The sequence below is a fragment of the Pogoniulus pusillus genome, chromosome 2 (genome assembly GCF_015220805.1).
Source record: "Pogoniulus pusillus isolate bPogPus1 chromosome 2, bPogPus1.pri, whole genome shotgun sequence".
NCBI classification, from domain to species: Eukaryota; Metazoa; Chordata; class Aves; order Piciformes; family Lybiidae; genus Pogoniulus; species Pogoniulus pusillus.
The window spans coordinates 48772613-48795451 of record NC_087265.1 but is presented as its reverse complement, the minus strand read 5'-3'; the positions used below and the strand labels follow the sequence as shown (position 1 = coordinate 48795451).

The following is a 22839-nucleotide window of genomic DNA, read 5'->3' as shown; positions in this document are numbered from 1 at the left end:
CCTAACCCTAGCCCCTAACTCTAACCATAAATTCTCAACAGTAAACCTAAATCCTAATGTTAAACCTAACCCCAACCCTAATGGCCTAAACCTAACTATAATCCTAATGGTCTAAACCCTAACCCTAACCCCAGCCATTACCATAACACTAAACCTAACGGCCTTACTCTAACTGTAAACTTGAACCTAGCCATAACACTAACCTTAACTCTAATGGCCTCTCCCTAACCTTAACCCTAACTGGAATGGCCTAACCCTAACTCTAACCCTGATGACCAAACCATAATGGACACACTGTAAACATAATGACCTAACCTTAACCTCTATGGCCTAACACTAACCTTAATGTTAACCTTAACCCTAATGAACTACCCCTAATGGCCTAACCCTAGCCCCTAACCTCAACCCCAATGTGCCTCACTGCAGGCTGTGAGCCACACATCACCTAACCCTAACCATAAACCTAACCCTAACACTAGCCCTAATCCCTAACCTGAACACTAACCCCAACCTCTAACTCTAACCTTAACCCTAACCATAACCCTGCTGCCTGCCTACACCATCCCTGATCAGAGGGGCCTGAACCTGTCTCACAGGAGCCAGTTCTCTGGACCACAACAGAGGGTTAATCTTCTGCTTCAGGGCTTTGCCGGAGTGATGCAGAAGGAAGGCTGGAGCAAAGGGCTCACCTGACTTTTCTGCAGCCCAGGACCTTGCTGGGGCTTGAGGAAACAGGTGTTCCACTCCACCTGCCCTGGCTGTGAGCACTGACAGTGGGACCGAGCAGCTGGCCTCTTCCTCAAGTCAGCAGGAGCAGGCAAAGGAGATAACTGCTCTTAGAAACAATTATGTCATCAAGGGATGGAGGAAGATGAAAGCCTTTCCCCTCTGATCTACCTTGGCATTTATGTGTGCACAGGATCCGAACACACACAAGGGACCCTCGGGAGTTGCCTTCTGGTGGTAAGGAGCCGTGCTCTCACTGGAGAGACTCTCAAAAGGAGCCCAGGGAGCATCCTCTGGTGGATCCAGGACAAGTGCAGCACAGGGCTGTGTTTAACTTCCTGGGTGGCCAAAGAAAGCAAGGGATGGTGAGGACACCCAAGTCAGGATGCTGTCTGAAAGAGGAGCCTGCTTCTCTGCCTGCCCTCTGCCTGCTAAGACAGAGTCCAGACGTGGAGCACAGGAGCCAGGTCTTGGGTAGAAGGAGGTGAGGAAAACAGGAGTAATGGCTCCTGCGTTGGTGTCCAGTGTGAGTGTCACCCTGTAAGTTACGTGGTGTGCTCTGCCAAGCCCTGACACATCTCCCATCTGCCAAAATCTGCAGCAAGGGGAGAGGCATCCTGCATCTCACTGGGTGTCAGGGTGGCTGACTGGGGGCAATCTTCACAGCACGACCAACTTCCTGTGGGACATCCTCCTATTACCTGCTGGGTGCCAGGGTGATCCAGCAGGGCAGCAGCTATGGAGGAAGGGGGTTAGGTGCTGGGGTAATGCTGTGTGTGGCACCTCTCTGTGCATTCAAGGCATTGTTGAAGGGGCAGAAGGCGCTGCAACTCCTCTCCTGCCAAGGTGTGTGGCCAGGGAAGTTGAAGTGGCCTGTGCCAGTTCTCCCACCTTCCCAGAAGCTAAGCCCATTTAGGAGTGGAGCCTGGAGGCAGCAGAACAGTCAGCACCCCCGTGACTGCTGGTAGGACCTCAGTGGAGATACCCTGCTCTACACCCAGGGTCTCCAGGGGGCACAGCACAGCCTTTGGGCCCAACTCCAGATTGCAATGCATTTCCCAAAGGAAACACATTTTCCTCCCCAGTGCAAACAGGAACTGACAGGCAGGCAGGCCTGGCAGACCCCGCCAGCACCGCTGTGCTGTGTCAGAGTGGAGACGTGGTGCCCGCCCCGGGGGAGAGAGCTTTGCCAGCTGCCGCCTGGCTGCTTCTGACACGAACACCAGCACAGCATGGGCCGTGGTAGCTGGGGACACTGGGCACCTGCAGAGGTGCTGCCTGCTGCCCACAAGACAGAGGAACCCTGTAGTCTGAGGGTGGGCCCCCAAACTCAGGGGACAGCAAGTGTCCCCATGACTTGGAAGGGATTGAACTGTGGTAGATTGTTAACTAAGAGCCTGGTGACCCTGGCCTTTACCAGGGCCACCCTCCCATCCCAAGGGAAGCAGCAGGAGCATACAGGAAAGGCCACCCTACAGCTCCCAGATGGAATCCTGTGAAGCTAAGTGTTGTCTGAGTATTGGGGTGATGGTGGCAAGGAGGTGGGCACAATCTTGATGCCCAGCTAGGGAGGAGTCATGGGGAAAATGAGGCAGGGAGGGCTTGGCAGCTCCATTGAGGGAAGCCAGATCTACCTCTGCAGCTCTTCCAATGGCCTAAGACCCTGGAGTGCTGCTTCCTTGGCTCTGGGCTAAGCAAGCCAAAAATGAGGCTAGGACCTCCATGGGATGTATGTGGTCACACTGTGGTCACACTGTGCCTGCACACACAGAGCCACAACCCCAGCTCACATTGCCATGCAAACAGACAGGGACCAGACAGGGACCCATGCGCCTTACACTGGCAGGGACAACTTCCTGCACATCCACAGCTTGTGCCACACATCTCCAGCCTCTATGTGCATACCCTGACACCTCTGTGCACTTTCAGAGTCCTGAGGACACCCCACACCACAGGCACACTCATCCTCACGCCTCATACACCCCATGCTATGCACACCCCTCTCCTTTTGTGCACTCACTCCATGCCTCATGCTCTCTGCCACGCATACCCACTCTGCATGTACCCCACACCACACACACTCTCTCCATACCCCCCCACGCTGACCCACACTCATCCCACATCCTGCACATCCACCCTATGCCCCACACTCATCCCACATCCTGCACATCCACCCTATGGCCCAGCCACACTCACTTCACACTGCCCGTAGTTGCCTTACTCCCCGTGCACACTCACATCACACCCAGGGCACACTTGCAGCAGCGCACGGCCACTCCCACGCTCCTCGTGGGCTCACCTTCACCACTTCCACTTTCTCCAAATCCACGGATGCTCACTGTGCTGTGCATGCTCATCCTGTGCCGTGCACCCTCACTCCACGGACACTCAAACCACACCATGCATGCTCACCCAAGCCATGCACAACCATCCCACGCCCTGCGCACTCGCCCGTGCTTGGAGCATGCTCATGCTGTGTACCTTCACCCCACACCTTATGTATACTTAACCCCGTGCTGTGCACATTCACGTCGTACTAGAGTGCTCCTCTGCCCTGCTCAAATTCACCCCGTGCCCAAGGGACCCTTTTCCCTGCACTCTCAGCACACTCACAGAGTGCACACTCCCCTGAGTGCTCAGGCACGCCCACACCCTGCACACTCACCGTGCACCCCAGGAGCAGTCCCCCACACCGCGCACATTTGCCCCTAGGACACATGCACTCACCTCATCACGGTCAGTCCTCACCTCACACCACGCGTGCTCCCCCCACGACATGCACACTTACTCTGCTCTCTGGGCACACTTCTGCACGCTGGGCACGCCTGCCCCACATACCGTGCCCACTCCCCCACGCTGTGCCCACTCCCTCTACTCCCTGTGCACACTTCCCATGCTGTCCCTGCTTCCCGAAGCTGTGCCCATCTCCTCGCTAGCCCCTCTATTACTCGTGTCCACTCCCCACGCCATGCGCCCTCCGCCTCTTCTCCGTGCACACCCCACGATGCTCACACCGCAGCCCCCTCGCCCACTTCCCCGCCGGCCGTACCCGCTTCCCCCGACAGGCGCTCGCCCCCCCGCCGCCCGCTCCCTCCCCGGCAGGCTGCGTGCGACACGCCGGGCTCCCCGCCCCGCTGCCACCCTTCTGCCCCGTCCTTCCCCCGCGGGCTCCTGTCTGGACGTGTCGGGACTCGGGCTCCGGGCGCTGAGTAATGCTCAGCGCAGCGCGATCCCAGCCAGAGCCGCCGCCGCCGCCGCTCCGCGCCCAGCGCTCCCGGGGCGCTCCGGCCGCGACCCTGCCCGTTGCGCCGGCAGCCCGGCGACACCGGCGGCGGGGGGCGGCGGGGGGCCGCGGCTCCCCATGTGCCTGCGGGCCCCGCGGGAGCCGCAGAGCCGCTCGCCCGGCGAGCCCTGCCCACGCTCGCCGCGGCCCCGGAGCCCCGGGGCGCCCTGGGGAGCGGAGTGGGAGCGCGCCCCAGGGGCCGAGGCCCCCCCGGGCCCCCCGGTGCGTCCCGCCATGGCGGGCTGAACCGGGGGGCTGAGCGCGGCGGGGCGGCGGCGGGCAGGGCGGGGGGCGCGCAGCCTTTGCCGGGCTCGGCGGGCGCCGGGGCGGCGGGAGGCGGGGGGGGCATCCCGGGAGGATGGCAGAGCCGCCCCGGCGAGCCGAGCCCCGGCGCGCAGGGAGCCAGTGAGAGGGAGGAGAGGGGAAAACACAAACAAGCAAACAACCCACAACAAACAAAGCGGGCAGAGAGCAGCGCCGATCCCCGCCGCCCCTGCCCCAAAGGCGCCCGCCCGCCCGCAGCCCGCACAGCCGCTGCCCCAGCAAAGATGCGCCCGGCCCTGGCCCACGGACTCTGCTCGCTGCTGCTCAGCCTCTGGGTACCCAGGTAGGAGCTGCGCCCCCAGCCCCGCCGCCGCCGCCGCTGCACGCCCCGGTCCCGCGGGGAGGGAGCCGGGAAACCGCCGCGCCCAGCCCCGCACCAGGGGCGGGCTGCCCGGGGGTGAGGGGTCTCGTCGCCCTGGCTCGGCCCCGTGCGGTTGCAGGCCCCCTTCCCCGTTCCCGCTCAGAGCTCTGTCAGGGCGGCTGCACAGAGCCTGCCCACTCTGCCCCCCATCCCGCCGGGATGCGCGGATTTCCTCAGCTCCCGAAGGCTGTGCCCCGTCCGAAGCCGCCCCAGCGCCCGCTCTGCCTGCCTCAGTTTCCCCGCTCCGCCCGGGCGGAAAAGCCTCGCAGCCGGGAGACCCCGCGGAGGCCGGGGGGTTGCCAGCAGGGATGCCACTGCCGTGAGGTACGGTGCCCACGGGATGAGCGCTTTTGGGCTCCGCGCACCAGGGCGAGCGATCCTCTTGCGTCCCCTGCCCGGCTCCGCTGATCCTAAAGGTGAGGGAGGGTAAGAGGGGGTCGCCTATCTTCTAGGAAACGGCCCCCTAACACTCACCACCCCTGTCGGCCTCCATCTCCCCCGGGTGGCTAGCAGCAACCCTCCGCCCGCTCCCAAACTTGAGCGCTGCAGGCAGCCAGGGGTTAAGCCTGATACTGATGTGAGTTGGGGGTGGGGGTCCCCCCCGCCCTTCCCCCTCCCTCCAGCCCCTTTAAATATAATTTGTTAACGTTGGGACTTGTATTAATTAAAGCAGCAGCCGCTGCAGCCTGTGACCTGGGGGCTTGTCACCGTGAAATCAAGTTTAAATCCAGATTTCAAGGGGGAAGAGAGCTGAGAGGAGCGCTGCGTCCTCCTAGAGAGGGTGACAGTGACAGCTCCTTGCGGATCCCTGGTCGCCCTGAGTCCTGGGTGGAGCAAGAGGCAGAAGGACCTGCCTTCCGCTCTCGGGGCCTCAGACAAGGGCTCCTGCCTCAGTTTCTCTGAAGTGCAATGGGGAGAAGGAACCCCCACAGTCTGGGATACCCTGGGAGAAGGTGCTAGGTGCTGTGGCTGGCTCGGTATGGGCAGGGGACAGGGTCCTTGTGATGCTTGGGGCAGGAGCTACTGGTTTGGGGGTGATGGTGTTGCGGACCTGCTCTTTATCTGCCTCCAGCTAGGGCTTGCCTCGAGTGTGTGAGTGAGCGCAGGAGCCAGGCAGGGGGTGTCCTCTCCTGTGTAGGGGCTTTGGAGGGATGCACTCCTTTCCATTCCTCTGTCTCACTCCACCTTGGGTCTCTCTGTTAGAGTCACTGTGGATTTGCACTAGGGTGGACACACATCACCCGTGGGAGTGGTGGAGTGGGTATAAAAACCCTCAGGAAGATGGAGAAAACAGCAGCCTGAGCCTGACAGTTCTCCCTCCCCCCTGAGCAAGCTGTAATTCAGCAGGGCCCCTGGGGCTGAGCCCCTCCTCTAGAGATGGATGTGTGCTGAGCTAGGGAAGTCTCCCTGACCCTCAAGAGCTGCTTCTGTCCATGAGCTACATCAGGCTTGCAGGATTTGGGGGAGCAGAGAGAGAGTACCTCTTCAAGACCTGATTGTGCCATAAGGCAGCTGCAGTCCTTCCTCCAGCATCCTCCTCCAAGTGCCATTTCTGTAATTGAGATTCAAAGGGCTCTAAGCTCCTTACTCCTCCCAGGGACTCGGATCTTGGCTGTCCCAGGTAAGAGGGAGCCTTGCCTGGAGAGAGCTCTTGGTGGGGATTGACCTGTCTTGAGCAAGAAGCAAAGTGGTGCTGAGCTTTTGATGGATCCTGCTTCAAGACACTGCTGGGCATCCTGCTGCCTGCTGCTCACTTTGTAGGCCCTCTCCTTGGATGCTGTGGATCCACCTTCAAAATACTCCCTGGAGCTGGGAAAACATTTTCTCTCCTTCCATTCTCCTGTCAGCATCTGCCTGCCTGGTGCACCACTGTCTGAACTCTAGGCACCTCTCTCTGGACATGCTTTGTCCATCTCCTTAGACACTATCTACCTCCCTGTTTCCCCAGGAAGCATCTATACTGGCACCCCTGCCACAAATCATGTTCCTCCCCTCCACCCGCTGCTCTCTGTGCTTCTGTGGTGACAGGCCTGAGCTCCAGTGGGACTGGGATGTGATGGTGGATTTGGGATTGTTGTCAGAGCTTGAAGATGTTCAGCAGGGTCCTTGTCTCTGAATTTCCCAGCCAAGCTGGCAGAAAAAAGTTACCTCCCTTGTGAGGACCAAGCAGTACCAGGGCAAGATGGGAGATGTGGGGAGGGGATCAGGCAACAGCAGGGATGGAGCCAGACCTGTGATGTGTTTCCTGCTCTGGGAAGCAGAGAAGCCATGCTTTATAGGGCAGACAAAGCTGATGCAGTCTGTGCTTGAGAGTCTGCACTGTGTGACCAGGGCAGAAGATCCATGGGGGAGCATGCAGAGGGGGTACAGCCATTGGAGATACTGGGCTCCAGAGGCAGGAGGGCCAAATTTGGTTGCCACTGGGCACAGGCTGCCAAAGAGTCCAGACTGTGCCAGCATGACTGGAGAGGATTGCAGCCCCAGTGCTGCTGGGACACCTCTGCCTGGCCCAGCTGCCCTTGTGCCTTCTCTGCGGAGAGCACACACAGTGTGGGTTGAGGAGCATCTTCCCTCCCCGTCTGTGCCCCCATTAAGGTTTTTGCTTGTGCAGCACGGGAAGCAAGCAGTCGGCACGTTGAGCTCATGGATCTGCCTTTCCCTGTCAGCTCCTGCTCCAATGAGATCCTGGGCCTGAAGCTACCGTCAGAGCCGGTGCTGAACGCCAACACAGTGTGCCTGACCCTGCCGGGGCTGACGCGGCGGCAGCTGGAGGTGTGTGTGCGCCACCCTGATGTCACCGCCTCGGCCATCCAGGGCATACAGATTGCCATTCACGAATGCCAGCACCAGTTCCGGGACCAGCGCTGGAACTGCTCTAGCCTCGAGACCAAGAACAAGATCCCCTATGAGAGCATCATCTTCAGCAGAGGTAAGGGCTGGACAGTGTGCCTTTTCCTCTGCCCAGCTGCTGCTCTCAGGACCTCTTAATGGGTTCCCCATACGCCCCTGTACAGCTCTCCCCTGGCTCAGGGGACAGGGAATCAGCATCCCCGTGGATGAAGAAAGGCAGAGCTTGAGAAACCTCAGGGTCTGCCAGATCAGGCAACACTGCACTATGGCAAAGCTGTGCTCTTCTCCATGCACCTTTGTACCTACACTGGCCCTTGTCCTGAGCTGCTCCTCCCTGCCCAGCCCCAGCTGCTCCCGAGGCTCCTTCCAGTCCCCATTGCTGTCTGGCATCTTTCCTCCATGTGGTGTAGGCTGGTGTTTGGAGTGGTGCCATGGGTGTGCAGCACAGTTTGTCGGTCTGAAGGTGGATGCTGTGCTCTGAGGTTTGGTTTGGTGGATGCAGTGAGCATCATGGCTCATTCCTGCTCTGAGGGATGGTGTTTCTCTGCATCACAGTGGGCACTAATACCCTTAGCTAATAGAATGCAATTCTGTGAACCCATCACCCCGATGTCCTGCCTTCGTGTTGGCTTCACAGCTCACAGATGAGGGCTCTCTGTTTTGGGTGACCCTAGAACATGGTGGCACAGGGAAACAGGCTGTCCTGGGAAGTCACCTTTCCTCAGAACCTCCACCTGCACTGCTGAGAGAGGTCTCCTGGCCCTCCACAGGCTGTCAAGCCCTGGTGCCAGGGTCTTCTCATCTCCCTCACAGGCGTGGCTGATACTCCTCCTCCTCTCAGGAGTGCACTTGGAGAGAGGCTTTCCTGCACACTGCAGATCAGGGTTGTGACCTGATGGAACCTTCTGTAGGACTTGGATGTATCTTCTCACCTAAGGACCCTTCCTGAAGCGTGGGTCTCAGCACACTTCAAAGTGCTCATTGCCCCAGACAATGGCCAGGAGAGGACAATATGGTGCCAGTGACAGGCAGGCAAGATGCTGAGGGCAGGCAAGGTGCCCAGCAAAAAAGTCACTCCTCTAGCTCCCAAGGAAGGTGAAAACTACCAAAGATGCAGCTTACCTGCCCTTTTGGGACCCTCCTAGCTTGATGCTTAGCGAAGAGGAGTCTCCTTTCCCCCTTCCCCAAACATCCTTCCGCATCCCGCAGCATCTCTGGTACTGTGAGGTGAGTCTCAGAGGAGAGACTGGCAGCTTGAGACATACAAGCCTCTGAGGAGATGTGGTGGCAGGAGGCCCCAGGCAGCTGGGAGGAAGTGGCTGGAGAGGGGAGCACAGAAGTGTTTTGGTGCCAAGATTTCCCTTGTGTCCAGGTCAGGTGGACAGAACTCCACTGGAGGGGATGCTACCCTGGAGCATGTGTGGCATCAGGGCTGTGGTCCTGCTGCTGAGCAGCCATGGCCTCTCAGCACACTGGTGCCTAGAGAAGGGCAGGCTCTCTTCCCTCCATCAGCAGCACCCAGGTTAGGGCCTGTCAGGGAGGGTGGGGACTGTCAGCCTTGATAAGCATCGAGGTATTTCCAGGTCCTCTGAGGAATGTGGTTCAGTTCTAGTCTCCTCAGGCAGCAGGAGACACTGACTTACTGGCTCAAGTTGCTTATACATCCGAGTGAGCTTCCTTGCTCTGGGTCCCACCAGATTGGGTGAGAAGCTTCACCTGCAGAGAGTGTTGATCTGCTGTATCCCTCTCCCCGTTCCACCAGGTCTGGTGGTGGCTGGTGACTTGCAGCTCACTTGTGCCTCAGGTAGCACTGCATCCTTTCCTGCTGTCAGGCTTGTGACTGATTGGTGCAAGAACTCTCATAGCCCCTGAAATCTTGCCCCAGTCCTGAGCTCTTGGGTATGGCCCAGCCTGGACTCCCAGCACTGATGGCATCCCATTCCCTGGGATGAAGACCCAGCAGTTAGTACTGAGGAAGGATAGAATCAGGCTGGAGTAGCAGAAGACATTGGCACTCCTGTTTTGGCAGCAGAGGGTGCAGGATGAGCCCTGATCACCCAGAACATCCCACGCATTTGCTTGGAGCTGTTCTGGCATGGAGCAAGCCTTGAGGCTGGCCCAGTTCCTGTCCCCTCGTGTCCCTCGATAACAGAGCTGGAGCTCTGAGCTCCATTTTGCAGCTGTTACGGACGCAGCCAGCAGAGCAGGCATGCTGGGTGCATCTCCTGAGCCTGGAGCCAGAGGAGAGGCAAGCGGTGGAAGCGAGGGTTGCAGCGTCTGTGCGGCAGGCATTAATGCATCTGACCCCTAGGGACCAGGTCTGTGCTCTGTGCCCTGCCTCGTCCTTGCCGTGCCTGGGAACGCAGCGTGCTTGCAGGATCATTGTTTGTAACCCGAAGTGACAGACCCCTTTAATCTTTCATTCCTTTTCCCACTTCTTTTGCCATCAGTTCAGCCGTGCGTGAATCTCACTTTAAATTATTTGTAGCTGGCTTCTCCCTCCTGCTTTTCTGCTTGTCTCCTGCTCCTCTGCTCTTCTGCTTGTCTCCTGCTCTCCTGCTTGTCTCCGCTCCCTGCCTCTGCCCCGTTCTCCTGCATCCCTTCCATCTTCCCCAGCATGGGCATGAGCTGCCTGGGGAGCAGTGCTGGTGCCCGTCCCACACTCTGTCCAGCATCCAGGCTCTCAGTGGACCCAGGAGGGTCATTCCCTGGGGACGGAGCAGAGGACAGTAGCAAATGAGTGCCTGTCTCACCATGCTGCTAATCTGATGTTTGAGTGCAAGGCCTGGGGAGCCAGGAAGGAGCAGGGAGGCTCAAAATCGGATGTATCTGAGAGTCTGGGGTAGCTTCTCATCAGCATAGCAAGGGACAAGGATGCTAACAGCAACCTGGGCAGAACACAGACCTGTCAGAGATGGCAGGGAGATGCAGCTGCCCCTGGGGTGTAGGGCACAGTGGCTACGAGGCACAAGAGGTTAGTGGAGAGTGCGCAGAGAGGGAGCCTGGGGATTTACCACCCCTGCTCTCAGAGCCCATGTGGATTTTTTTCCAGACACTTCCATGGACTGTGAGTTTTTCAAGTTTGGTCTTTTGATGCTGCACCCTTGGGGTGTCCCTTATACCTCTTGTTGAGCATCCACTGCCATCAGCACCCCAGCCCACCACCCTCCATCTTCCTTGATCCACGTCCCATTCCTGTGCATCCAGGCTCAGCATTGCAAATCCTTATCCTGTCTTCCCTGGCTGCTCATCTGGTTGCCTACATCCTCACCACCTTCCTGCTCATTCCCTGGCACTGTCGTGCCTGCCAGCACCCTGCAGTCCTGCCCTTGGTCCCATCTGTCCCTGCAGTCCCTCCCTCTCCCTCTATGTGCTGATCTGGCCAGCAGTGACATCTTCTCCTGGCTCCAGGGGCAGATGTGGTAGGATGAAGCAGTGAGGTGGGGGCAAGAGGCTGCATCTTCATCAGTGATGGAGACAGGTGCCCTGCTCCTGCTCCAAATGTGGGCAGTGTAGTCGTGTCCAGCTCTCTGGAGAGGGTGTGGCCCTGTTGCCCACAGTGTGGCATCCCCCTAGAGCATCTGCAGGCTGACAGGCACTGTGTGGCTTGGCTGGGCTGAACCATGTCAGGGTGCTGAGGACGGTGGTGGGGTCACTGAGCCCTTGTACTTGTCTAATACACATGCACTGCCAGCAGGGCTGGCACTGTCCACCTGCTGGGCAGGGGTTCTCTGAGAAATGTTAAGGGATCCCTCTTCCCTGAGCATTCCCCTCTGCTCTTCCCAACTCCATCTCTATGGAGCTCTGGAAGAAACAGGACCTGCCCAGAGGGGCTGGATGCCATTCGAGGCTCCTGAGGGTGCGTGGCTGGAGGGCACATGGCTCTGGAGTGCAGTATGCCTCTGTTCCTTCTGCAGCCTTTGGAGGGACAAGTGATAACTACATGCCCTGTGCCCTGCTTAGAAGGTCTCCCTGGTGCCAACCTTGATTTCTTAGAGCAGCATGGAAGGAACTCCCTGCAAAGCTAGAAACACCAGGTGCTAGGGCCCATCCAGCTGCAAACCAGAGCCTGAGGAGCCTTTGCTGTGTGCTGCAGGAGGCAGGTGCTGTTATGACTGCCCAGGAAGACGCTGCCAAGCTCAGGACCCCAGTGCCCAGCTTTTCAGACCTCAGCACCTGGCCTGGCACAGCTGCAGCTGGGCTGCTGGCAGCGTTTTCAGCACTCCTAAGCAAGCCATGTGCTTGACCCCACTGGCCCCAGAGTGCATGTGGGGGCTTCGGATGCTTGGCTGCATCCCTGGGGCTGCTCCCATCCCTTGGATGTGCCTCCATCCCCTGGACCTTTCCCAGCCAGTGGATGCAAGTGAGACCCTGATGTCAGGGCAGCATCTCCGGAGCAGTGGGGCTGAGGCCAGCTCCCTGTGGCCCACAGAGTGGTGAGGGCTGACGGCTCAGAACGCCGTGGGCGGAGAGGGAGTGAGGCTGCAGGCTGCCCCTGGCATGCTCATGGAGGTGCAGGGAGGCAAGTCAGGATCTGCAGGGAGGCATTTAGTGCCTGGCGCTGGGCCAGACCCTGGCAGGTTCACCTGCAGTTTAATTATGGAGAGGGGAGGGAGCAGGGCTGGGGGAGAAGCAGCATGTTGGGACTGGCCATCTCTGCAGGCCTCGCAGGAGGTGGTGGGAGAAGCTTTCTTCCACCTTGCCAGCCAGTGGGGCCAGGGCAATGTGCCTGTGGCTCCTGGCAGCTGTCCCCCACTGCTGGGGGTTACTGCAGCCGAGCATCCCTGGGGTACTCCAGGGTGTGTCCTGACCAGGCTGTCCCATCTGCTATCTCACTGCCACCCAGGTGCTGCAGTGGGGGTGCCACTACCTGGGTGCAGTGATGAGCTGTGGGAGGATGCCATGACTCCAGCTCTCTCTGGTCTGTAGATTATGGAGCCTGTGCCCGAGCCAGCCCCATTGCTTTTATCCCACATCCACATCAGCAGTGGAGAAATTGCAGCCTCCATGTCAGAGTCAGTGATGGCTGGGGGCTGGGGTCCATCTCATAGGTGCATCTGGACAGGGAGAACTTTCTCCTGCTAAGAAAGCTGCTTTGGCATCTGACCTGGGGCTAAGATTTCAGATGCATCCTCCTTGCCTATCATGGTCCTTTAGATACATGTCCAGCTGGATGCCAGTGGTGATACCAGGATGGTATCTTCCCTCTTCCCTGCCAAATGCAATACTTCTCACACTTCCCACAACTACAGTCTCTTCTATGGTCTCTGGAGGGATCTGATGACTCAAACATGATTTCTGAGGTCTTAGGCAGCTGGGGATAGCCCTGAAGGGCTTGAGGCCAGTGCTGTGTGCCACACTCAGCTGTTATTCCTGGAAGCTCCTACCTTCACCAAGCCCACGAGGCAGGTGATTGTCCTCTGCAGCCACATCACTGCTGCTTTGCTGCAGTACTCTGAGCTTTGGCATGGCTGGGATAGAGCCACCGTGAGATGGGGCCAAGACTTCCAGAGTACTGGGATGTCAAGTCCTGTGGACCAGCCTCATACAATCAGTGCAAGGCTGGAGAGCAGCAGAGGAAGGAGAAGGGCTGGGGCTTGACCCCAAGTGTTTCCCAGCCATGGAGGGTAGCAAACAAACCCATCCTCCCTACCTGTAAGGAGACAGGCTTGCCAGACAGAGTGGGTGGGGCAGAGCTTCTCTCTGGGCTCCAGAAGGGAACTCTAAGGTGATGCTGCATGGAAAATCGTTTGTTATTCTGGGAAAAGAGAAAGAGGCCACCAGAAAGGCAGGGTCAAGACAAGAGTGTTCCACAGGTTGAGAGTTTGCTGCCACCACCCCAGGCACTGGCTGCATGAGGAGCTGGAGAGTCGGTGGTAGGTCCCTGCTCTTAGATTTAACTCAGGAAGGGCCGGAGCTGACCCAGAGAACTGATGTGAAGAGGATTTGAGCATCCTGGAGCCCTTCCTATGCCTCTTCTCCATCCTGCATCACTCACCTGGGGGCCGAAGTTCCCCAGTTTTGGGCTGCCCTGCTCTAGCAATGATGTGGGTGTGTTGCAGGTGCTGCCTGCCAGCGCACTGCCCGAGGAGGCTGTGCCACGTATGCACCAGCAGCCCCATTACCTGCCTGCTGAAAAATGTTGTTCAACTTGTGCATGGAAAGATGCAGGCTGAGAGCAAGGCTTGTCCCACACCGAGGGGAAGCTGGGAGAGGCTCCTGCTGGCTTTTAAGCAGTGCCTCGTTAATGTTTTAAACGCACCAGTGTCAAATTAACACACAAAAGAGCAGCATGACTTTAAATGCAGGTTTCCCAGCCGCGTTTCATTTTGCTTTAATAAGATCATAGCATTTGCTCAGCGGGTGGCAGCGAACCGCCGAGGAGACAGCTGTGACCGGGGAGCTTCGCCAGTTGCTGGTGACAGCGGTGGGGAGTGGTTGTGCTCTTACCTCTTGTGACTTTGCAGCACAGGCAGGGAGCTGGCAGAGCCCTCGCCTGGGGTCTGTGCTTTGGAGTGCTCACTTAAGCTCCCCCTCCCAGTTTGATGGCCTGGGTCTGCTGGAACAAACACTCTAAAACCTCTCATCTGCTCTGGGCTGATCAAGCTGCTCTTGTCCAGTGGAGGGAGAGATGCTGGTGAACTCCAGCTATTTATTTATTCACGTGTGAAGCCACAGCACAAAATCTGGCTTCCCCTCCCTCCCCTCCTCGTGCTGGGGCTGGTCACTGTACGCCGAAGCGAAGGGCGCTGCAGGCTGCCTGCCTGACCGAGAGCCACAAATAGAAGCATTACTTCGCATTGAAACTAAACCAGAAGTTCCCAGGTAGGGGAGGCTCTTTGCCGGTTGCAGAGAATCCAAGCAGCCTTTGGGCAGCCCCCACTCACAGCCCCACGGAGCCCCTGCCGTGGGACCCACCCCTGTCCCCACCCCGCCCCAGCTCCAGCTAATGACACTTGCGGACGTCCTCGCTCCCTGGTGTTTAATGACAACCAGCTGCTGGCCCTGGCAGCACTCGGTGTGGTCACAGCAGGCTTTAACTAGGGACGTTTGATTTTTCCAGTGCACTGTCACAGTCAGAGCTTCTTGTGGGAGCTGGCAGGGCTCGGGGAGGGATAGGGCATGTTGGCAGATGGATGGAGCTGGACAGACAGTGCTGCCTGCCCCTGTTGCTGCCTGATCCTATACTCTATGGGTAAGGAGAAATAGCTGGTCCCTCCACTGAAGTATTTCTCAGCGTTGTATTCAGTGCAGGGGGAAGCTCTGAGTGAAGGAGCAAGGAGAGATTGCCTTTCCCATCAGAGCCACAATGCTGACAGAGCCATAGAATCACCAAATCAACCAGGTTGGAAGAGACCTCCAAGATCATCCAGGCAACCTAGCACCCAGTCCTGTCCAGTCAACCAGACCATGGCACTAAGTGCCCCAGCCAGGCTTTTCTTGAACACCTCCAGGGACGGCGACTCCACCACCTCCCTGGGCAGCCCATTCCAATGCCAGTCACTCACCAGAGCAATGCCATGTTGGTGTCTCCCAGATCAGTGTGAGCCTAGAGTGATGGTGGTAGCTGGAGTCCTGGCCAGGGCAGGGCTGGGCTTCAGGGCGCCAATGTGTTCTTGTGAGAGCACTGAGTGAGGATTCGCTCGCGGTGCCTTAGGATGAGGCAAGGCACAAACCGAACCTGCCACTCCTTACGCCGAGGCGTGACGCTGGGCTCCTCCAGCTCTCTGCGAGGGTCCCACCGCCCGGCCTGAGCCCTGCTGTCTCCTTCCTCGCAGGCTTTCGGGAGAGCGCCTTCGCGTACGCCATCGCGGCGGCCGGCGTGGTGCACGCCGTCTCCAACGCCTGCGCCCTCGGCAAGCTGCAGGCCTGCGGCTGCGACCAGAAGCGCCGCGGCGACGAGGAGGCCTTTCGCCGCAAGCTGCACCGTCTGCAGCTGGAGGCTATGAACCGCGGCAAAGGCATGGTGCACGGCGTGCACATGGAGCACATGCCGGCTGAGACCCCCGGCCTCCAGGACTCCTGGGAGTGGGGAGGCTGTAGCCCCGATGTGGACTATGGGGAGAAGTTTTCCAAGGATTTCCTTGATTCCCGGGAAACCTACAGGGACATCCACTCCCGGATGAGGCTGCACAACAACCGCGTGGGCCGGCAGGTGAGAGGGGTCACGGGCAGGGGTGTGGGGTGGTGACAGCAGGGACGTGTGTGAGAGGCCTGTGAGCGGCTCATGCTGCCTGCGGCAGGACGTGAGGCTGGCAGTGCCCTCTGTGCCCAGCGCCTCCCCAGCTGTGCCTGGAGCAAAGGCAGCAGCACAGCCCTGCTGCTGAGCATCTCCTCTAGGAGGGCATCTCTGAGTATTGCTGCTGTCCCCCTCCCACTGGCCACTTCCTGAGGCCGCTGTCACCTGCTTGGGCTGCAGTGGTGCTGCAGAGGTGGCACAACAATGTGTCTGTCCAGCTCCCACCAGGGACTGAGTGAACTGGTGTCAGGCAGCTGCAGTGGGAAAGAGCTACAGACAGGGAGGATGAAGTCACTGGCATGATGGGACACAGCACAGGCTCAGCAGCACCCAGGCACAGCTCTGCCTCCAGAGAGGCAGTTGATGCCCTGAGGAAGTGGATGTGAGTGCAACTCAACCCAGGCAATGGGCTCCTGTGGCAGCTGGGAAGTGCAGCATCCCCAGGTGCTGCAGAGTGCAGACCACCTGTGACAGCCCACAGCCTTGTCCCGCAGCTCTGAGGGGGTACTGGAGCCTGTCCAGGCATGCAGAGCAGCCTCCCCTCCATTCTTATGATGCCAGGTCTCTTTAAAGGTGCCATTTAGTAGCTCACTCTGTCTGGAAGCTCGTGTTTAGAAGGAGCTTGACATAGACATAGAAGCAGCAGCACTCAGGCAGGAGGGGTAGGAGAGTGACAGAACTTCACTGCTACCCCATCCTATGGATCTAATGGGACATTTGTCCTCAAACCCCCAACCACACACTGCCAGGGCAGCAGAGGGGTGTGTGTAGTGGCTGTGGGAATAATTAAAGATCAGAATTCCACAGGGAGTGTTTCCTGAGATGGCTCAGAAATTTGTGTGTGTTTAAAGGCAGCTATGAGATGGAGATGCTGAAGAGCAGGGCTTTAATGTGTGCCCTTCCCTGGTGCTGGAGCTGAGCTTTACTGCCTCCCCAGACTGTCCCAGTTTGACCAGCCTATGAATGCCTGGGGAAAGCCAGAGCTTTTTGGTTCTTTGGCTCTGCTTGAGTGTGCTGGAGGCTCATCCAGTGTCAGACATTGAAGTCCTCCTCAGGCTGCTCTGCCCTGAGCCGGGCGAGACCCCCATTCCAGTTCTGTCTGCAGGGCTTGCCCTGGCTCCCCTTCAGCTCTGTATGCCTCAAACCACTGAGACCCTTGGCAGTGCTCAGAAATTTGAGGGTCGTATTGCTCATCTCCCAAAGGAAGCCTCTCAGCCCCCCGCAGAAGGAGGGAAAGGTGAGAGAGGAATATCTGGTTTGGGGGGGATGTCACCATGTGATGCCTGTGGGATCCAGCAATAGCTATAATGCATGGGGTCTTGTGCCCAAGGGCAGGCAGGCACAGGACTGGCAACGTCAGCTCTTGTGGCTTCAGAGACAAGAGCTTGGCTGATGGAAAAAGCTTGGGGGCTGAGAAGAGCAACAGGATAAAGGAATGGATGGTACCAGCAGTGGTGGCAAAGCAATGGCTGGAGAGTCTGTCCAGCTCAGAGACCCTGTTAAAATGAAGATGTGAGCCCATGTGTGGGTCAAGTTGTGATGGTCATCAGTGCCATACTGTGGAGCAAGGAGATGATGCTGTGCCTGCTCTGTGCCTGTTGGGGCCATGCTTTTTGCTGTAGCTGGGCCTGGCCATCCACACTGCCTGGGGATGGGGTTTCCATCTCTCCACCTGCTCTGTTAGCAAGGCCTTGAGCTCCACATCTGCCCAAGTCCTCCTCACTCCTAGGATCATCTTTCTGATGTAATGAGGATTAATCTGCTGGGATTTCCCAGGAAAGGAGTGGCTGTACTGGACGCAGCAGCTCTGTGGTCCTCCCTTCCAAGGTGTGAGGCTCGAAGCCCTTGAGCAGAGTGGTGATGTGGACACATGTGCCTGGCCATGTGCCATCCCTCTCCATGCAGAGAGCAGGTGCAGCACCCAGAGCTCTCCAGAAGCTCACTGATGCTGAGCAGCCTCTCCACAGTTCCTGTGTGTTCTGAGAGGGTTCTGTGCATGGCTAAGCTGGGCTCATGGCTTGGAGCCTGTGATGCCAAAGCTGAGGTGATAGTCCCACCAGTGGCCACATCCACAGGCCGTGGGGTGTGAGTTTCTGTAGTGTAGTGGTTATCACGTTCGCCTGACACGCGGAAGGTCCCTGGTTCGAAACCAGGCAGAAACAGCACAGGGTTTTTGCTTTTGCATCCAGCTATGAAGCCAGGGAGGATATTGCAGCTGCAGAGGATGTGCAGCATCCTCCAGCGGTGGCAGCGGTCACCCTGGTCTGGAGTTGAGTGTCCTGCATCCCTGGGTGGGAGCAAGTTCCCCAAGTGAGGAGCAGCAGGAACCAGCAAAAAGCTTTGTAGATCTTCCTAAACCACCAGAGCAGTGAGCAGGAGAGGATGAAAGGCAGCCAAGAACTACCCATTACCCTCACAACAAAGGCCTACGATAAAGCTCTTATGAGCTTGTCTGGGAGGAGCTGGGAATGTGCGAAAGAAAGCACCAGCGAGTCCAGGCATGTGCCCAGCCTGGTGTCTGTGAGACAGGGGAAGGACGTGGCCAGGTAGGGGTTGCATGGAAGATGCAAAAGCATGGAGCTGAGGTGGGTCAGATGGGTGTCTCCTTGCTCTGGCAGGGTCCTGTCCCCACTGAGCTGCCCGTGCAGGGAGAAAACATGCCATCCTGGGGCGAGGGTGGATGGATGCTACAGGCCTGGGGCACAGGATGCTCAATGGTGATGGCTTGGGTGGTGGAGATGGCACACACACACTGCTGCCTTCTCCAGCAAGCCCCTGTCCAGCTGTCCATTCAAGCAGTGACCACCCCAGATGCAGTCCTACGTACAGATTTTCCCAGGCCCAGCCAAAAGAAGAGGTAGGGGATATGGGAAAGGATAGGGTCCTGCTGCCAGTGTGTTCCCGTGGATGGTGTAAGGATGGTGGCAAGCAGCTGGTGTTCCCAGCCGGCACACCCAGGGCATGGCTGAGAGGCTGGGCAGCTCATTACCTCCGAGATGGAGGCTGTTCCCGGCAGGAGACAGGACTCTCAGCAGGATGAAAGCCAAACTCCAGCCCAGCCCAGACCTCTCCACTGTATGCCCCAAGCTCCAGGCATGTTTCCCTGACCTGCCTTCATTACCATAACTGCATAGCAACAGGGAGATTTACTCAAAAACAAGAAAACAAGAAGTAAAAACTCCCCACTCCTACCTGGACCTGGCACTCCCTGGACATGTGTTCCCCCATGGAGAGGACAGGAGCAGGCAGAATGTGTCATGTGTTAAGCAGGTGGCCAGGCAGCGCTGTCATCATGGGACAGGACCTTGTGCAGGTCCACGTGTTGGCTGGGCTCCACCATGAGCCCCGCAGCATGGCCCTGATGGGACATCAGCCTGCAATAGCCTTTGCAAGACCCACTCCAGATCCTGGCAGGACTTAGGTGTCCCAACTGGAAAGGTAATTACTGGAGCCTGTGGAAGCACACAGAGCCCATCAGGGAATCCCTGCTGGCACAGAGCAGAGGATGGTCTAAACTGCCTCTTCCCAGGATATGTGGCCACTTGGTGACTGTGGAGGTTTCTGGGCATGGCAACCTTGGCACGAGCTCTTGGTATGGCAACAGCAGCATCCCTTGCAGGGACAGGGGACATATGGGGACCCCAGTACACAGCTTAGGGGCTCAACAGAGCTGTGTCAAGAGCTTAAGGTCCTCCTTGCCCCAACACTGTCCTCTGGCTCTACGTGAACCACACTTCCTGGCCAGCCCAAGCCACAGACCATGCACCCTGGCCCTTGAGGAACGTGGACATGTGGAGGCTTCACTGTGGCCTTGCAAAACCACAAGTCAGGGCTGTGCTCATCCTGATCCCTGCTTGAAATTCAAGTTATGGTGGGAGGCAGTGCCTCAGTCCCCCTAAAGCTGCACCCAGGGCTTCTGTGAGAAAGCAGGCAAGAGCTCAAAGTGGAGCTGCTCCCAGGATTCCCAGAGCTGGGGCTTACGGAGGGGGAAAGCATCACTCCCACCTGGTCTGCTTGCAGTGCTCCTACACTGAGGGGTTTCAAGGAGGCTGCAAAGATGTGGCCTTGCTGGCTTTTAACTGGGCCCTGTGGTCAGGTTGGTGCTGCTGGAGCCATGTAGTAGTGGAAGGTGAGATCCAGGCTCCTCCTCCCTGTGGTTAGGTAGCTCATCCTCTTCTTTGGGTGCTGATCCCTTTCTGGAGTATAAAAACCAGTTGGTACTGCCAGGATGGGAAGGGACAGGGTGTGGGGTGTGGGGTGTGGGTGACACTGAGCACAGCAACAGGCTTTGCAGTTCCAGGGCTTTGATGGCTGCTCATGCCAGCCCTTGGTGTTCACACGGTGCCAACACACAGAGTGCTCCATGATGGTTTCTCTGCCCCCCTAAAAATTATTTCCCCCATGCTAAACCTCTCTGTCTTTCTCTCCCTGCCCAGGTGGTAATGGACAACATGAGGAGGAAGTGCAAATGTCACGGTACCTCAGGGAGCTGCCAGCTGAAGACATGCTGGCAGGTGACACCTGAGTTTCGCCTGGTGGGATCCCTGCTCAAGGACCGCTTCTACGGGGCCACCCTCATCCGGCCCCACAACCGCAACGCCGGGCAGCTGGAGCCGGGCCACGCTCGGCACCGCCGCCGGGCGGGCATCAGCGAGCTGGTTTACTTTGAGAAGTCACCTGACTTCTGCGAGCGAGAACCGGCCCTGGACTCCTTGGGCACCCAAGGGCGCCTGTGCAACAAGACCAGCCCGGGCATGGACAATTGCGAGAGCCTGTGCTGCGGCCGCGGGCACAACATCCTGCGGCAGACGCGCAGCGAGCGCTGCAACTGCAAGTTCCACTGGTGCTGCTTTGTGGCCTGCGAGGAGTGCCGCGTCACTGAGTGGGTCAGCGTCTGCAAGTAGCTGGGCAGGGACGGGTGCCCACCCCAGGGTGCCATGGACATGCACGCCTGCCCACACGGGGGGAGGGAGACAGGGATTGGCGCTGAGCGGGAGATGGAGCCGTGGTACCCACTTCCCTCTGCTCCAAGGGGAGCAAAAGAGGAGATACTTGGCACCCTCTGAAATCAGCACTTTGTCGTCACCTGGGGAGGGTAGGGCTGCCCGCTGCCTGCCGCCCGCCTGGCCCCACACAAGAGCACCAAGGCTCCCAGCCCCGGGGAGCACATGGCCATGCTGTACAGACCGCCAACACCAGCACTACTTGGGGGGGACGGAGGGTGGGCACAGGGTGAGGGAGCGCCTGCTGGCACCCAGTGGGACAGCACGGGGTGGGTTGGGGAACAGCAGGGCATGGGGAGGCCAGGGTGGGAGGGAAGGGTGGGGACATGCACTGGCACAGTGCACGGGTTCCTCTGGCCATGTGTGAGGCTGTGCTCTTGAGCTGGATGGGGATGGAGCATCCTACTGGACGGAGAGGGGACACAGCTCCCCGGGCTGGGACTCAGCTGTGCCCCAGCAGAGCTTGGGCTGTAGCATTGTGGCTGGAGGGGAGGGTGCCCGGGGATGTGCTGCGTGTGCCTGTGTTATTGTATGGTAAGTTATTTTCTGATTGTGAATAAAAGTGGATTGGAGACAGCACAGCAGATGTCAGCCTCAGCACCCTACTGAACCTACTTCAGCAACCTACTTCCTCCTGCCTGCGGCTCTTCACTCCCGCGGGGTACAAGAAGGATGGAGGCTGACCCTCAGTACTGCCTATCTACTTATGCAAGACTTTCTCCCTATTGCTCCACTGCCATCCCATAATGGCTGTCCTAGAAGCTGTTTTCAGACTAGCAAGAGGTGGGGACCACAATGTGGGCATCCCAAAGCCTTGTAAGTGGCTCCTTGAGGCTTCTGCCCAACCAGGTGCGTGCTGGACCCCATCTGTCCTTTGGGAATCCTGGCTGTTGGCCCCGTGCCCGTGGCCACACTGAGGCTCAGGGCTGTGCCACTGCCTCCCACGCTCCAGAGGTGGGATGGTGGGACTGGAGAGCAAGGAGAGGGGAAGGCAGCGAGGACAAGACAGGTGCGGGGGGGTCAACATGCAGCACCTCACTGGTTGTGGCAGGGAGGGCACCCATCTGGCTGCAGCAGCCTGCGGGGGGCCAGGCAGTGAATCATGCCGCTGGTATCTCCCGGCTGATAACTTCCCTGCTCCTCCCATGGCTCTGCATCCCTTCAGGCTACACAAAAAAATAAAAAAGAGTAAAAACTAAATGGAGGAGGAAAATACCAGACTGGAAGGAAGCAAATGCCCGAGGCTGAGCGGGGAGCGGCCCCGTGTTCTTGTTTCATAATGCTCCTGCAGGCAGCGGGGAGCTGCGGCAGCTGGGATGGAGGTTCTGCCCTTCATCACCCCTAATGGGATTGGCTGCACGGGGTCCTTGGTCCTGGAGCCCCCTGTGTTCTAAGGGCTGAGATGAAGAGGAGGCTGCTGGAGGTGCCGGAGGGCAGTGTGAGAGCTCCTGTAACCTGGTGGCACCTGCGTGACTCCATTGGCCAGCAGGGACAGCACAGCATGAGGCCGCCGCACTGTCTCCCGGCAGCAGAGACCTGGCACTGGTGACCTTGCAGGGCAGGAGCTCTGCTCAGGGCTCACCCAAGCCCACTCTGTGAGGCATGATAGCACCAGCGTTTCTGTGGGGTGTGTGTGCTCTGGCAGGGCATGGTCCAGCAGGTTTTTTTCCCTCTCCTGAGGTCCTGCTTTTCCATCTTCAATATCCATCTCCAACATCAGGGCCATTTTTCCAAATCCCCCGAGCTTTTCTCTCCTTACCCCAAGCACCAGTTGATGCCCTTGATGTCCCCATGCCACCCTCTCTCCCACCTGCCTCCCAGGCTGGCCAAATGTCTGTGTTCCTAGGGCTGTGCTGCCCAGGGCTGTGGGGCTCTGCGCATCCATCATGCTTCAGTACTGTAGGTGGTGTTGGCTTCCTACCTTCCAGGGGTGCTTTGCAGGCTGCCTGTGATCTCAGGGCTGCCTGGGGTGGTGACTGACTCACCACTGAGCTCTCCTCATGCTGAACAGGCCCCTTTGCTCCTCGGCTTGTTAATCCCAGGCTGCATCATC

At 58.4% G+C, this 22839-nt stretch overlaps 1 protein-coding gene, 1 long non-coding RNA gene and 1 other non-coding gene across 3 annotated transcripts; 2 read left to right on the top strand and 1 right to left on the bottom strand.

Moving 5' to 3' along the window:
• The first annotated feature begins 4482 nt into the window (after window positions 1-4482).
• On the top strand, window positions 4483-21002 carry WNT10A (Wnt family member 10A). The gene is made up of 4 exons (XM_064167632.1): window positions 4483-4616; window positions 7361-7623; window positions 15323-15699; window positions 20220-21002. The coding sequence occupies exons 1-4, from the start codon at window positions 4558-4560 to the stop codon at window positions 20685-20687; spliced, it is 1167 nt and encodes a 388-aa protein (XP_064023702.1). The 5' UTR covers window positions 4483-4557; the 3' UTR covers window positions 20688-21002.
• LOC135188295 (uncharacterized) lies at window positions 13153-13736 on the bottom strand. The gene is made up of 2 exons (XR_010307644.1): window positions 13670-13736; window positions 13153-13278 (listed from the first exon to the last, which is right to left on the bottom strand). It is a non-coding gene; the product is annotated as an uncharacterized LOC135188295 (long non-coding RNA).
• Window positions 17873-17945, top strand: TRNAV-GAC (transfer RNA valine (anticodon GAC)). The gene has a single exon. It is a non-coding gene; the product is annotated as a tRNA-Val (tRNA).
• Window positions 21003-22839: the final 1837 nt, after the last annotated feature.